Source organism: Leuciscus leuciscus, assembly GCF_965113295.1.
Source record: "Leuciscus leuciscus genome assembly, chromosome: 10".
NCBI lineage: Eukaryota > Metazoa > Chordata > Actinopteri > Cypriniformes > Leuciscidae > Leuciscus > Leuciscus leuciscus.
The window spans coordinates 43,874,284-43,889,283 of NC_138734.1; the positions used below are offsets into that span (position 1 = coordinate 43,874,284).

Sequence of the window (15,000 nt, forward strand, 5' to 3'; positions counted from 1 at the left end):
TACGCTTGATCCCTAAAAATGATCATTTTAATGCATAATTTTAATGTGGATGAGTTGGACTCTCAGTGTATCAGGAACAGGGAGTCCACTGGAGGCAAGTTTGCAGAACACAAGTGCAGTTTTATTATTCAAAACAAGATCAAACATAAAACAAGGGCATGAATTGTGAATGATTTTTTAAAAATGTGATAATGCAGTGCTGAACAACTCTAATTTGTGGTTTAAAAACTGATTCAGATCTGATTTCTGGAAATATGGTTCAGTCCGAACAGTCTAATGGGATTCTGTATCTTTTCCTTCCCCAGTGACATCACTCCTGGTTATCTGGACGTCGAGCTGTAATTGATGTACAAGCAAACCAAACATCATTCAGACACCAGATATCATTTTTTATATATTGTTTTCCTAGTGTGATCAGGACACTATAGTTCATTTATATGAGGATATAGCAAAATAAAGTATACTGTGACATATTATACCCCAAAAATTATTGTTTTGTCTTTAATTGCTAATGCTCTTTTTACACACAGACTGAACAAAATGAAGCATTGCTTGGTGATTGGTTGAGCTAAACTGGTATTATCTAATAGTGTAGTTAAATTTAACAGCTGACAGATATTCAACATAATTCATGTGTGAGACAGTCTAACAGAAGGACGGACAAAACCAGTCAAATATCAACTGAGTTCTGCTCATATTTTATTACCTTTTTCTAAACTATAGCGAATAATCTGGGATAATGTGAGAAATGTTGAAGGCGTCTGATTACTTCACCTGCAAAATTAAAGTTTGTACAGTGAGATCAGAACTATGTGCATAATCAGCAGTGCAAAGATCTCTCTCTCATTTCTCGTTTCTCTCTCTGTCTCTCTCTCTCTCTCCCTCTCGTTTCTCTGTCTCATTTCTCGTTTCTCTCTCTCTCTCTCTCCCCCTCTCCCCCCTCTCTCTCTCTCATTTCTCGTTTCTCTCTCTGTCTCTCTCTCTCTCTCTCTCTCTCTCTCTCTCTCTCTCTCTCTCTCTCGTTTCTCTCTCTCATTTCTCTCTCTCTCTCTCTCCCTCTCGTTTCTCTCTCTCTCATTTCTCTCTCTCTCTCTCTCTCCCTCTCGTTTCTCTCCCTCTCATTTCTCTCGTTTCTCTCTCTCTCTCTCCCCCTCTCCCCCCCCCTCCCCCCCCTCTCTCTCTCTCTCCCCCTCTCTCCCCCTCTCTCCCCCCCTCTCTCTCTCTCTCCCTCCCTCTCCCCCTCTCTCTCTCTCCTGTCGAACAGGTGTCTGTCTGTCTTTACATCGGCACATCTTCCTCTCACAGCCTCTCCTGTCCTCGCCTGCCAACATAATGACATCCAGCATTCAGTCCCTGCGTCTGAGATGTGCTGATCACAGCTGTGCTGCTTCTTCCAGCTGAGGAACGATACAACAACACAAAATCACAAGCCCAATAAACGACATGCATGGGGGCCAAATTAGCCGTGCCTTTATGCAAATGAAAGCTGTTGACAAGGAGACCCGCCACGCTTCCACTCCAGCTCTGCTCATAACACACGCCAGAATACGTTTATAAATGACGTGCAAAAGAAACGGGAGATGTTCACTTCCCTGAGGTGATCTAGAACTGAAAGAAAATGAAATAATCAGTGAGAAGCATCTGTTGAACAGCAAGCATACAAGTGTCAGAATATAATGTTGAGTAGTGCTGATTAGCACCGGGTTCAGCACCGCGGACAGCGACACGCCGCAGTGTAATTGCATTCTCCAGTCTGAACAGTCAGATGGGATTTCAAGCAGCTTTTCTTTCTTTTGCTTCCCATTCATAGTGACAGTTACTCTTCGTCCTCTTGATGTCGTGCTGTAATTGATGTAGATAAATCAGATAGTGACATCATCGTCTCATTACGTTACGTGCAAAATTAAAGTTTGGACAGTGAAATCAGAGCTGATTAATGGCACATCGCGTGCACGACTTCAGCACCACGGACAGCGACACGATGCAATATCTGATGTAATGATGCCAGTCATGTATTGGATTGGGTTCATCTTTAAAAGTCAAGCAATACAAATTGATTACATTCAATTATTAAATAACAGAAAGTCTTTTTTATGTATACTTGCATATACAGAGATTTTAGATGTAGAAGAAAAGTGAGTCTAGAAAAGGGTGTTTTTTGTTTTGCAAAAAGTCTTCAAGTCACTTTTATTTATATTTTATTTATTATTCAAAATCAGCTAATTTACTTGAAAAATACCATGATAATATCAAAGTGTCTTTTTTGTAATACAAAATGCATGTAGTCAAGCATGGATTATTTTTATCAACCTGTACTATACTGTAAATGAGCAATGCATACAACGTGTAAAATGTCAAATAAAACCAATAATATCAGCTGAAACTCTTCTCTCTTTTATCCTAACGTGATAGAAAATAGCAGTAACTATTTGTTTAGGCATTTTAATTTTAGATATTGCTCATTTCAGTGCGAATGATTAAACTGTAGCTATTTTAGTGATGCCAGTTGAAGGGTTAAAGCTGCTGCTAAACGCAGCTTCACAACGTGTTGCTTTTATGCAAATTCGAGCTCTCAAAACCCTTCTAAACGCCGTACAAATGTTTGACTTCTCGCCCCGCCCCGCACTCACGCCGCCCTGTGATTGGCTGACCCGCGCTGATTATGCAAATGAACCGCGGGTCTGTTCAAAAGGCGCGAGCTGACGTCACGAGTCAGAGTGGCAGCTGACACACGGAGAGCGAGACAGATGGAGAAAGTGAAGGAATCCTGAGGAGAAAACGAGGTGAGATACATCAAGCCACGAGAGGAGCGTACAGCTGTGATATACGGAGAGAAAGAGGAAGAAGAGAGAGAGAGAGAGGAGTGAATGGTAGAGAGCGGGAGACACAGCGCGCGGGAGGGAGAAAGATGGCCTCGGTCACGGCGGAGAATGGCTTCAGCACCGGCAGAATCAACGGACTCAACAGCGCGATTCCCATGAAAGATCACGACGCCATCAAGCTCTTCATCGGCCAGATCCCGCGGAACCTGGAGGAGAAGGACCTCAAGCCGCTGTTCGAGGAGTTCGGCAAGATCTACGAGCTCACGGTGCTCAAGGACCGGTTCACCGGGATGCATAAAGGTCGGACTTTATCTTTCTTTCGGTCTCTGTTTGTGTCTCGGAAGGTTCTGACAGGGTTCGCTCAAAGTTATGAACAAACGTTCTTCCAGTAACGCTCATATAATGTTCATTCAAAGTTAACGGACCCTTTCCCACAGACTGGGATGACGGGTTAACGGGTTTAACAGTCATCAGCATCGTAGAGAAAGTTTGAATTTTTTGTATTATTAAATGTATGTAAATGTATAAAACTTTACTTAGAATTATATTACATTTGCATAAAAATAAAATAAAAAACCCTAGTTGAAGCTGCTGTGACCGTGAGTGTGTTCCTCTGATACAGCGGCGGATGCTTTCTCTCCTCTGCCTGCTGTTATCACTCTCTCTCTGTTGGGTTTTACTCGTTGGGAAAGTTGTGGAAACACTGTTGTGTCTTTTGCTATTTGAGCAAACGGGAAGACAATTGTTTTTTTGTAGTTTCTCATTCACTAATATGGAAGTTTACCCAACTATGACGACTTCCCTTCTGAGAAACCGGAAACGTGAAAAGGGTCCATAACGCTCTCACTGAAAGGTTTTTTTTTTTTTTTTTTTTTGTGGACGTTCATCTAACTACTGAATACCTCTTATCAAACTTTCAACAAGTTACATTCCTATAATGTTTGTAAAATTATGAACTGGAACGTCCCCGTAATGTTCCCCTAGCCTTCGCATAAACAAGGAAAAACCTTTTTAAAACATACATAGAAATAATGTTTCCATAACTTAGTGGAGGCGTTTTCAAAAAGAACATGTTCTTGTCAGCTGGGATCATAGTTGTTCATAATAAAACTATGAAAGCTTGTTTCTCCCACAGAATACAAAATAAAAAAGGTAATTGCAACTCGCAATTGCTAGAAAAAAAGTCAGAATTACAGGAAAAAAAGTCAGAATTCCCCCAAAATAAATAAATAATGAATTGCTAGAAAAAAGTCCGAATTTTGAGATATAAAATTCTCAATGACCTTTTTCATTTTGTATTCTGCTTCTGTATAAAACTGCTGGAACTTCAAAGAACTCGCACTCTTAAAAATAAAGGTTTTCCAGCTGGAAAGAAAAATGCGTTTACAGCCGAACTACAGCGATCAATGAAATATCCAGAGATTATTTGCTTTTTTTAAATAAAAAGCAGTCCAGGAATGATGTGTTATGGTAAAAAGATGATAATGGAGGAAGCTTTATTTTTAAGAGTGGAGTGTGTGTGTGTGTGTGGATCAGAGCAGCATCAGTGGAAACACACACACACACACACACACACACACACACGAAGCATGGCTTCATGCGGAAACTTCTTCTCAATCGCCTGTTTTGTTGCCTTTGCGTAATCTTTCCTCACTGAACTAAATGTAAACACGAACAGTGAAACTCATGAATGAAGAAATAAAAATATGGTTGCTATGATGAACTGATTCATTTATTTTTAAAAAGTATTGAAGTTTTATTTAATTTTGAATGCATTCACCTTAATAATCTGTAGTTATTTTAAGACCATAAACCCTGTATATTCCAGCTCATGTCACTGTGCTTGTCTTGCATTACTAACAGTAACTCACACACATTCTTCAGATGCTTTGTGCGTCGCTCTGTGTGCTCGCTCATATCTTTCATAAGGCAGCGTTTCTGTGTTTTTGTTTTTCAGTTCAAGAGCATCAACATTATAAAGACATTTTATAATCTACTTGAGCAGAGGCCAACATATCTCCATTAGGCTCTTACTGAGTCCTTCATAAACTCTCTCTCTCTCTCTCTCTCTCTCTCACACACACACTCCCTCTGTATCTCTCTCTCTCTCTCTCTCTCTCTCTCGCTGTAATCACAGGTTTTGTGCTGATGGTTCCCAGTGGATCAGACGTGTAACATTAAAGCTGTTAGTTTACATTAATAGCCTCGAGTCACGGGGACGACCGAGACACACACACACACACACACACACACACACAGCTGTCAGCGCAGCGCAGCGGTTTAGTGTCCTTGACCAAAGAGGAACTATTACGCCCTTTTACATTTCAAGTCTTGATGTTTCAGGCTCTACTAGAACAGGTTTTCCTGCTTGAATGTTGATTATTTTCCTCATATTCTCCATTGTTGCGGCTCCTCTCTTCCCAGTCTGTCAGTAACGCTCCGGAGTGTGTTTCCCGTACACAAGCGTAACTCGTAACTCACTGCGTCACTATCATCATGATGAAATCAACTATAGTCTCGACTGTTTCCTGAAACTGTATTGTCACAAATGTGGTCGTTCAACCGCTGGTTAATGATGTCACACAGTGTTGGAGTAATCACTACTGTTAATGAATCTGTTTGAGATCGAGTTAATGCGAGATGTTTTACTATAGATTACAGACATGCATCTGAGGAATATTTCTCATTTTCTCAGTTATTTTGCTTTATTTCCAGATTCGATCATAGACTCGTTCTCACACACTAGAGCTCGTTCTCACACACTAGAGCTCGTTCACACACACTAGAGCTCGTTCACACACACTAGAGCTCGTTCTCACACACTAGAGCTCGTTCACACACACTAGAGCTCGTTCTCACACACTAGAGCTCGTTCTCACACACTAGAGCTCGTTCACACACACTAGAGCTCGTTCACACACACTAGAGCTCGTTCACACACACTAGAGCTCGTTCACACACACTAGAGCTCGTTCTCACACACTAGAGCTCGTTCACACACACTAGAGCTCGTTCACACACACTAGAGCTCGTTCTCACACACTAGAGCTCGTTCACACACACTAGAGCTCGTTCTCACACACTAGAGCTCGTTCACACACACTAGAGCTCGTTCACACACACTAGAGCTCGTTCTCACACACTAGAGCTCGTTCACACACACTAGAGCTCGTTCTCACACACTAGAGCTCGTTCACACACACTAGAGCTCGTTCTCACACACTAGAGCTCGTTCACACACACTAGAGCTCGTTCACACACACTAGAGCTCGTTCTCACACACTAGAGCTCGTTCACACACACTAGAGCTCGTTCACACACACTAGAGCTCGTTCACACACACTAGAGCTCGTTCACACACACTAGAGCTCGTTCACACACACTAGAGCTCGTTCACACACACTAGAGCTCGTTCACACACACTAGAGCTCGTTCTCACACACTAGAGCTCGTTCTCACACACTAGAGCTCGTTCTCACACACTAGAGCTCGTTCTCACACACTAGAGCTCGTTCACACACACTAGAGCTCGTTCTCACACACTAGAGCTCGTTCACACACACTAGAGCTCGTTCTCACACACTAGAGCTCGTTCACACACACTAGAGCTCGTTCACACACACTAGAGCTCGTTCACACACACTAGAGCTCGTTCACACACACTAGAGCTCGTTCACACACACTAGAGCTCGTTCACACACACTAGAGCTCGTTCTCACACACTAGAGCTCGTTCTCACACACTAGAGCTCGTTCACACACACTAGAGCTCGTTCTCACACACTAGAGCTCGTTCACACACACTAGAGCTCGTTCACACACACTAGAGCTCGTTCTCACACACTAGAGCTCGTTCACACACACTAGAGCTCGTTCTCACACACTAGAGCTCGTTCTCACACACTAGAGCTCGTTCACACACACTAGAGCTCGTTCTCACACACTAGAGCTCGTTCTCACACACTAGAGCTCGTTCTCACACACTAGAGCTCGTTCACACACACTAGAGCTCGTTCACACACACTAGAGCTCGTTCACACACACTAGAGCTCGTTCACACACACTAGAGCTCGTTCACACACACTAGAGCTCGTTCACACACACTAGAGCTCGTTCACACACACTAGAGCTCGTTCTCACACACTAGAGCTCGTTCACACACACTAGAGCTCGTTCACACACACTAGAGCTCGTTCTCACACTAGAGCTCACACTAGAGCTCGTTCACACACACTTTAGAAACTACACTTTAAATCTCTTGACAAACTAAAAGACGTAAATGACATTAGTATGTGTTCTAGATAAAACAGATTGTACTGAATGTCCGCTTGATTATTTGACTCTAGATCAGGATTTATTGAGTCCACATGTCATGAAAACTAGAAACCCTTCTTCTAACCGCAGGAGACCTGTCACTCAAACACACAACTCTGCGATGCTGTTTGCGAATGTTCGTTAGACGATGGTTTCGGGAAACACACTCCAGTTTACTTCCTGTCTCTATGAAGCCCCTCCTTCTGAAAAGCACACTGTGCTCTGATTGGTCGGCTGGATCAGTGTGTTGTGATTGGTCGAGCGCTTCGAGTGTGTTTGGGAAATGTCCCGCCCCTTACCATAACCGCCAGTTTAACACACTACTAACTAACTCAACCAGGCCCCGCCCCTTTATTCTGCATATTCATTATTTAAATGAGGAATATTGTGACGTGTTCGTTCCCGGAAGAAACTCAAGACTACACTGGAGGCGTTTCAGGAGTTCAGGAACACTGACACTGATATAGAGAAGAACTGGAGCTTTACATGATTAAACAGCAACATTACACACTGAGGAAAGATGAAGATGGAGGTAAATAACACTTTACAGAGCCACAGGCAGCTCATTCTGATTGGTTCCTGCCGGATTTGTTGATTTGGTTCTTCCAGGCGTTGGAATGCGTGCCCTTCACACACACACACACACACACACACACACCTCTCAGCGTCGGTCCGTGTGCTCAGTGGTTTTGGCCTGACGCCAGATAGATGAGATGTTGTGAACGTTCACTTCTGTACGACAGCAGAACACCGTGAGCTTCACTCAATCCTGACGTTATGACCGCTAATCAACAGTTAAGCGTATTAATATGGCACGGTTTACTGCATTGAAGTGTGCATATGTGTTTTTTGTTGAGTATCATATTTGATTCATCAAGCTTTTGTGGCCCATATAATATGATATAGTGAGAATAAAAACAGCTCTTTGCAATTTGGTGCAGATGCTGATATTTATATGGACAAAAAGTGATGAAATTCAGATGCTTATAATGTAAATCAGTGAGATCTTTATAACATTGTAACAGATACTAAATATCAATATCTGCCAATAATGTCTTAGTAAAATTATATTTAAATGCTCAGTTTTATGATGAAACCACTAGTTTTTTGCAGAATTATGAGAAAAAAGTCAGAATTGTGAGAGAATTTTTTTTTTATGTAAATCAGCGAGATCTTTATAACAGTATAGCAGATACGTACATTCAGTGCATATCAATATCTGCCAATAATGTCTTAGTAAAATAATATTTAAATGCTCAGTTTTATGATGAAACTTCTAGTTTTTTGCAGAATTGTGAGAAAAAAGTCAGAATATTTAGAAAAAAGTCCGAATTGCAAAACAAATTCAGAATTGTGAGGAAATAAAAGTGATGTGAATGTAAATCAGCGAGATCTTTATAACAGTATAGCAGATACGTACATTCAATTCATATAAATATCATTATCTGCCATGATATTGAAATGCTTAGTTTTATGATCAAAACTCTTCTAAAACATATAATGCAATACAATGATGATTGAGAGATGAACAAATAAACCTTCCTCAAAAGCCTGATGATCATATTTCATACTCATGATTTTTCTAATAAACGATGTCTGGATAATCAAGTAAACCGATTCAGTCCAGTTGAAATATTACCAGCAATATCAAAGTTATTCTTATGTTTACTTGATTAAATCAGTGCAGATTTAAAGAAGCTCGAGCTGAAGGACGTTTGTACAGTTACACTGGAAGTCAGTAAATATCAGGAGATCGATCCGGAGATGAAGTGCGACAGGAACGTTTTGATCATTTTGAGGCCTTTAGAAATTTGCTGTAAAATATGTATTATTTAGTTACACTTAAACTCTGACTGTGAATGTAATTGCATGAGTCTGAAAGCAAGAGTTCGGGTGAGCGATTCAATCCAAACAAGCTCGTTTTGGCAATAAATGACTCTTATTGTTGTGTAATGACATTTAAGTGTGATTCATCATGTGTCTCGCACACACACTGAAGGACCTGGAGAGATGTGAATGTCGTGTGTATGATGACTTACATAATGTTCTCGCACTTGAACCGCTGCCACTGGACTCCTGTATCAGCACTTTATCATCGTCCGTCTGAATGCATTTAGCTTGTGTTGGAGTTTTACTGTCAGTGTGTGTGTGTGTGTGTGTGTGTGTGTGTGTGTGTGTGTGTGTGTGTGTGAGAGATGCTCAGGTCATGAAGGAGGCGCTGCTGTTAGACATCTCAACATGACATAATATACAAATAAACATTTTAATATATGGCTGCACAATATATCAAAATTGTCTAAATATCGCGATGGTACTGAATATTTATTATATAATACTTCAAAAAATTACGTAAAGTCAATTTTAGGTTGACACAGGTCGAGAATAGACTGTACACACGACTGTTACACACGTGTGATGATACGCATAGTGTTAAAGAGTTAAGGCGAGACACTACAGGTGAATAGGGTAAAAATGTTAAATAATAGATAAATATGTGCAATTTTGCATATATTTTCAGTAGATAGATCTGAACATATGATAAAGGCAGGTGCAAAATTCTTTACACACAAGAAGAAAAAAAAAATATTCAGAGGGATTTCAGGATATATGCTTTCATTACCTAGGAAATCTAAATATTCTGTCCATAGCCTTAAAAAAATAGATTTTCACCATATTTTTGGGATTAAAATGTCAGGCCAGGAATGATTTATTAACAAATCCCTCTGAACATATCTTCAGAATACTGCTAAGTGTATAACTGGAGAGTTTGGTGTACATAAGCTGAGATGTTTCTACTGGAGAACGTCAAACTCATTTTGAGAAATCGGCAGTTAAAGAGTTAAAAGCTCTAAGTGAGATTTGGTCGTTAGCTTTAAATCCCCCTTTGGACTTTCATGATTGGTTACTGATAGGAAGGAAATGCCCATATTTGGGATAGCGTTGTGCAGGAGACTCTTTACAGCGACACCGGTCACGACAGACTTCAGTGAACAGACGGAGCTCGGAGTGTCCCGTGGGAATGCTGACTTCCTGGTAAATTCGGGAGAAACTTACAGCCGCTAGTAAACAAAATGTAATAAAATAAACATCTTAATGTATATTTTCAACGTTTTCTTTCTAGCAGCTTGAAAGAACACATATTGAAGGAGTAAACTAGCCCAACATCTCGATGTTTCTGCCTGCCGTGTCTCTCATTAAGCGGAAAATAACTTTATTACTCGCACGAACCTCTCGGACCGCGTGCAATCCCACATTCAGTTAATTCACACAAAAGTCTTAAAGTGACAGCAGCCTAATAAACCTGCTGCCGTCTGTGTCACTAATGTTAATCGAACAACAAAAGACTAAGAGAAAATCACTCTTTTATAGCTTTAATAAGAATCAGTGTTTATTTAATGTGTACAGTGATGACTTGCAGTTTTATTTTTACATTTTATTTATGATTGAAGCTGTATATTATTATTTTACATTTTATAATTCAATTATAATACGTAATATCGCACTTTTCCTCAATATCTTGCAGCCCTAATTTTGTAATTGTTATTTAATTAAAGTTTTGTTCTCTGGGCGATACTTTAATGTACATAAACAACAAGACATCTAATATTGTGTAATATCTACAATTGGAAATCAAACGGCGTTTTTTTTAAATTAATTTATTTTTATTTAATTTTTTTTAAGTAGAGCATGTTTATCACTGTCACTCACAAAGCATTACACATTTGTAGTAGATTGCATAAGAAAATGCAATACGCACTAGCCTTCAGGGACTGGACTTCAGGGACTGGACTTCAGGGACTGGACTTCAGGGACTGGACTGGACTTCAGGGACTGGACTTCAGGGACTGGACTGGACTTCAGGGACTGGACTTCAGGGACTGGACTTCAGGGACTGGACTTCAGGGACTGGACTTCAGGGACTGGACTTCAGGGACTGGACTTCAGGGACTGGACTTCAGGGACTGGACTTCAGGGACTGGACTTCAGGGACTGGACTGGACTTCAGGGACTGGACTGGACTGGACTGGACTTCAGGGACTGGACTGGACTTCAGGGACTGGACTTCAGGGACTGGACTGGACTTCAGGGACTGGACTGGACTTCAGGGACTGGACTTCAGGGACTGGACTGGACTTCAGGGACTGGACTTCAGGGACTGGACTTCAGGGACTGGACTTCAGGGACTGGACAGCACAGCTGTGGTAACACACGTAAACAACATGCAATTTAAAACACAATTCGTTAATAAAGTCCTGGGATTCTGGAGGCATTAAGAATCATAATTTTTTTTTTTTTTTTTTAAACTGAGATCACGATTCTCCCACGATTATAAATAGACAATTAAACAAAATAACATCATTTACTAAAGGTTCTGACAAAATGTTAATTGCTGCAATCTATTAAAGTATTTAATTCAATTGAATTATAAAAAAACCCGAAAAAAACGGTTGATTAAATGATTCAATGACTTACTTTGTTTCATTACCGGATGATTCAGTGTTTTTGAAAGAATGATTCAATGACAGATACAATTGTTTTGACAGCAGACAAAGCAAATGAACTAAAGCTAACCCTATAATCATGCATGTAAAACAAGCAGCACTGAGTCTCGAGCCTGTGTTTCTGGGTTCCAGAGTATAACAGTTGTTACTCGAGATGTTTAGACTAATATACTTGAACTGTGAAGGAGAGCCTGTTGAGTTATTAAAGCGTCTCCTCTCGACATCCAGTGTAAAGTCCTGGGTTTGACCGGTGTGTGTGTGTGTGTGTGATGAGTGATTCCGCTCGCCGCTGCAGAAATGCCTCTCCGAGGGTCACCTCTGCCACACGGGGCATAAAACACATTTGCTTTTGATGTTTAAGCATGTTGGATTAATCTGGCGCTCTGGAGGCGGAGCCGTCTGGAAATGCATATGTGTTTTTTTTTTTTTTGCTATTTGTCCAATTAATGTGATTTTGATTATTGCTGTCGTTTGCATGACTGCCAGACCTGTCTCTCTGTATGATTTTTTTAAAATAAATTTTTTAACTTGTACTCGCAGACTTTGTTGTTTTCAGTTGTACTTTACATATAAATTGGAATTCCAATTCTGGAATCGAATACTTGAGGTCAAGAATCTTGTGATTAAAATAAAATAAAATGTATTCCTCTTATCAATTCCTTTGTGAGCATTTCAATGTGTCTTTAAACCTATTCAAGTGCGAGACGACTTTCAGTTCTGCACGTGTGTATCAGTATATTAGATCAGTGCAGCTCTTAAAGTGACAGCAGCCTAATATTCCTGCTCTATAATAACACTATCTCTATAATAACACTAATATTCCTGCCGTCTCTATAACACTAATCAAAAGACAAAGAGAAAATTCACTCGTTCTTGACCTGAATAACTTTTGTAACTATATTTTTAATGTATATTTTATTAATAAAGTGCAGTGTTATTTTACATTTGATTACAGTTTCTATACCTGAAAATGTTAAAACACTGTTTATTTCAATCATATCTTTATTCTAATTTTTTATTTGTTCTTTTGTAATTACTGAGTGTTTACTTGTCTTTAATAATGCTTGACGTTTATATTAGTTCTGCTAGTTGTTTTTCTATAGTATTTTTAAACCACAGGCATTTTTAGCCTGATGATTTCTGTTCATGATATTCAGCTGAAATGAAATGTTCTGCAATGAGACTAAATGTGAACGATATCTAAGTTTTTTTTTTTTTTTTTTTTAATTGAAATTGTTAAAAATTAAAACGATACCCAACCTTATTTGTGAGTGATGTTTGCCTGTGCAGACTGAGTCTGATCACTCCTCAACACGACACGCTGATGAACTGATGAATCCTCTCTGTGTGTGTGTGTGTGTGTGTGTGTGTGTGTGTGTGTGTTTCAGGATGTGCCTTTCTAACGTACTGTGCCAGAGACTCGGCGCTGAAGGCCCAGAGCGCTCTCCATGAACAAAAGACTCTACCCGGGGTAAGAGCCTGATTATTTCTCTCTCTCTCTCTCTCAGCTGGGTCTCGCTCTTTCTCCTCCACTCATAATCAAACTATCAATAATAATGCCAACAAAGCTCTGGTGCTGCTCGCAGCTGATTGGCTGACAGGCCGTTCCTGGTTCCGTCTGATTCCTTCATGTTCATTAATGAGGTTTTTCGAGGGCAATGTCTGACTTTTGAATATAAGAATTTAAAGAAGCTCGTCTCATTTTCTTGGATTTGCTTTTTGGATGTGAACAGCAGAAATCACATTGATTCATATTTTGACAATGCCATTTCAATATGAAGACAATTAAACATAATAATTGTGTGCAAATGTGTAAATATTACACAGAAAGGTCCATATATTTATTTAAAGTATAAAAGTTGGCATGAAAGGGAAGTTGTGCTGGTCTTGTCTTTCATTTTGTGTCGTATCTCCGAGTGAAACGCTCCTGGAACAAGAACAAATGTGGTACTTTAATGTACATTATATGAATGCTTTGAACAGTGACGGTAGAAGAACATTAATGCAAACGCATAGATTTAACCCTTAATATTTCATATAAATACATATCTTGATACTACGATCTTCGTTGATGCAACCTCACCAAAAAATGAGATTTGAGCAGAGAAGTGAGACTGTGTGCTTTGTGTCTCGATGTGGACGAGTTGTAGCGTCTCTCTCTCTCCGCTTCCCTCCTGTGCGTTCCACAGATGTATTATGAATAGGCTGGATGTTTCGCTGCTGTATTCCCGAGGTTCTGCTCTTCCCAGGAGAGCGATCACTGTTCAAACCTGCAGGGAGAAAGTCAGTGTGACGGGAAGAGAAGGGACAGACAGACTCGTGTCTCTGCTCTAGAGATCGATCATCAGTCCTGATGAACCTCTCGGGGATTTACCATGTTCTGATCTACGGGAGAGAAAGATGTGACCGTTTAATCAAGCTCCAAAAACAGCTCGTTTTGATATTGCGGGATCTGTGATGTCACACATGCAGATGTATTTGCATGTGACATCAACAAATAATTCTACATCATCGCACCACAAGCGTTCAGTCACTTAATGTTGTCTTTGGCGGGTCCGGTTTAAACAGTGCTGGTAAATTCCACAAATAATTTCAAAGAAACATTGACCAAAAACAACTGAGACACCAAGTACCATCTTTGTTGACCCTGGAACAACTTTCCAATCAACCAATCAGATTTGAGGGACAAGTTTACAGATTGTCAAGTTTAGGCTTAGACCCAGGGTGAGGAGCTTCAACATCAGTGTTATTCACCGAACATTTCCCTCTGATTTTAGGGAAAGATTATGGGTAGGGTTAGGTTTAGGGATAGGGATAGGGTAAGGACTACATTTTGGGACAGGAATGTTATTCCAGGATCAACAAAATATGTTGATCCAGGATCATGTCTTACTTGGCAAAATCACGGTGACCATAAATACAAGAGTAGAACAAAGTAAAGTAAAGATGAACACAATGAGAAACGAAATGAAGACATAATCAGGAAGTAAGGAAAGCGAAACTAAACAAAGAAGAAACAAGAACAAACGGAAAAAGAAACGAGAACAGCGTATCAAAATAAGTCAACAGAACCGAACAAACGTTCCAGTTCGATGTTTGTCCGACATTTTTTAAATGTTATTTGAATATTTCAGAAACATTCCTGTAATGTTCCCTTTATGTTGGCATAACGTTTTTAAAACATGCTTTGAACTTTTCAAAACTAATTGGCAACGTTGGCAAGACTTTCTTAGTGCAGATTTTTGTTCGCTGGGAAGAATTGTCTTCAGGATTCAGGATGGTAATCATGTGTGTGTGTGTGTGTGTGTGTGTGTGGTTCATCTCTGCTGGAGTCTCGTATCTGACCGAACACATTAGTGGTCA

The 15,000-nt window shown here is 40.1% G+C and overlaps 2 protein-coding genes across 2 annotated transcripts in view; one reads left to right on the top strand and one right to left on the bottom strand.

Moving 5' to 3' along the window:
* Positions 1–15,000, bottom strand: part of LOC309507925 (uncharacterized protein) — a 267,629-nt gene that overhangs the window by 58,398 nt on the left and 194,231 nt on the right. The window lies entirely within an intron of this gene.
* celf6 (CUGBP Elav-like family member 6) overlaps positions 2,733–15,000 on the top strand; it is an 88,200-nt gene continuing 75,932 nt past the window's right edge. The window contains 2 exon segments of the mRNA XM_082182424.1: positions 2,733–3,122; positions 13,026–13,108. Coding sequence (XP_082038550.1) covers positions 2,909–3,122; positions 13,026–13,108 — 297 coding nt within the window. The 5' untranslated portion in view covers positions 2,733–2,908.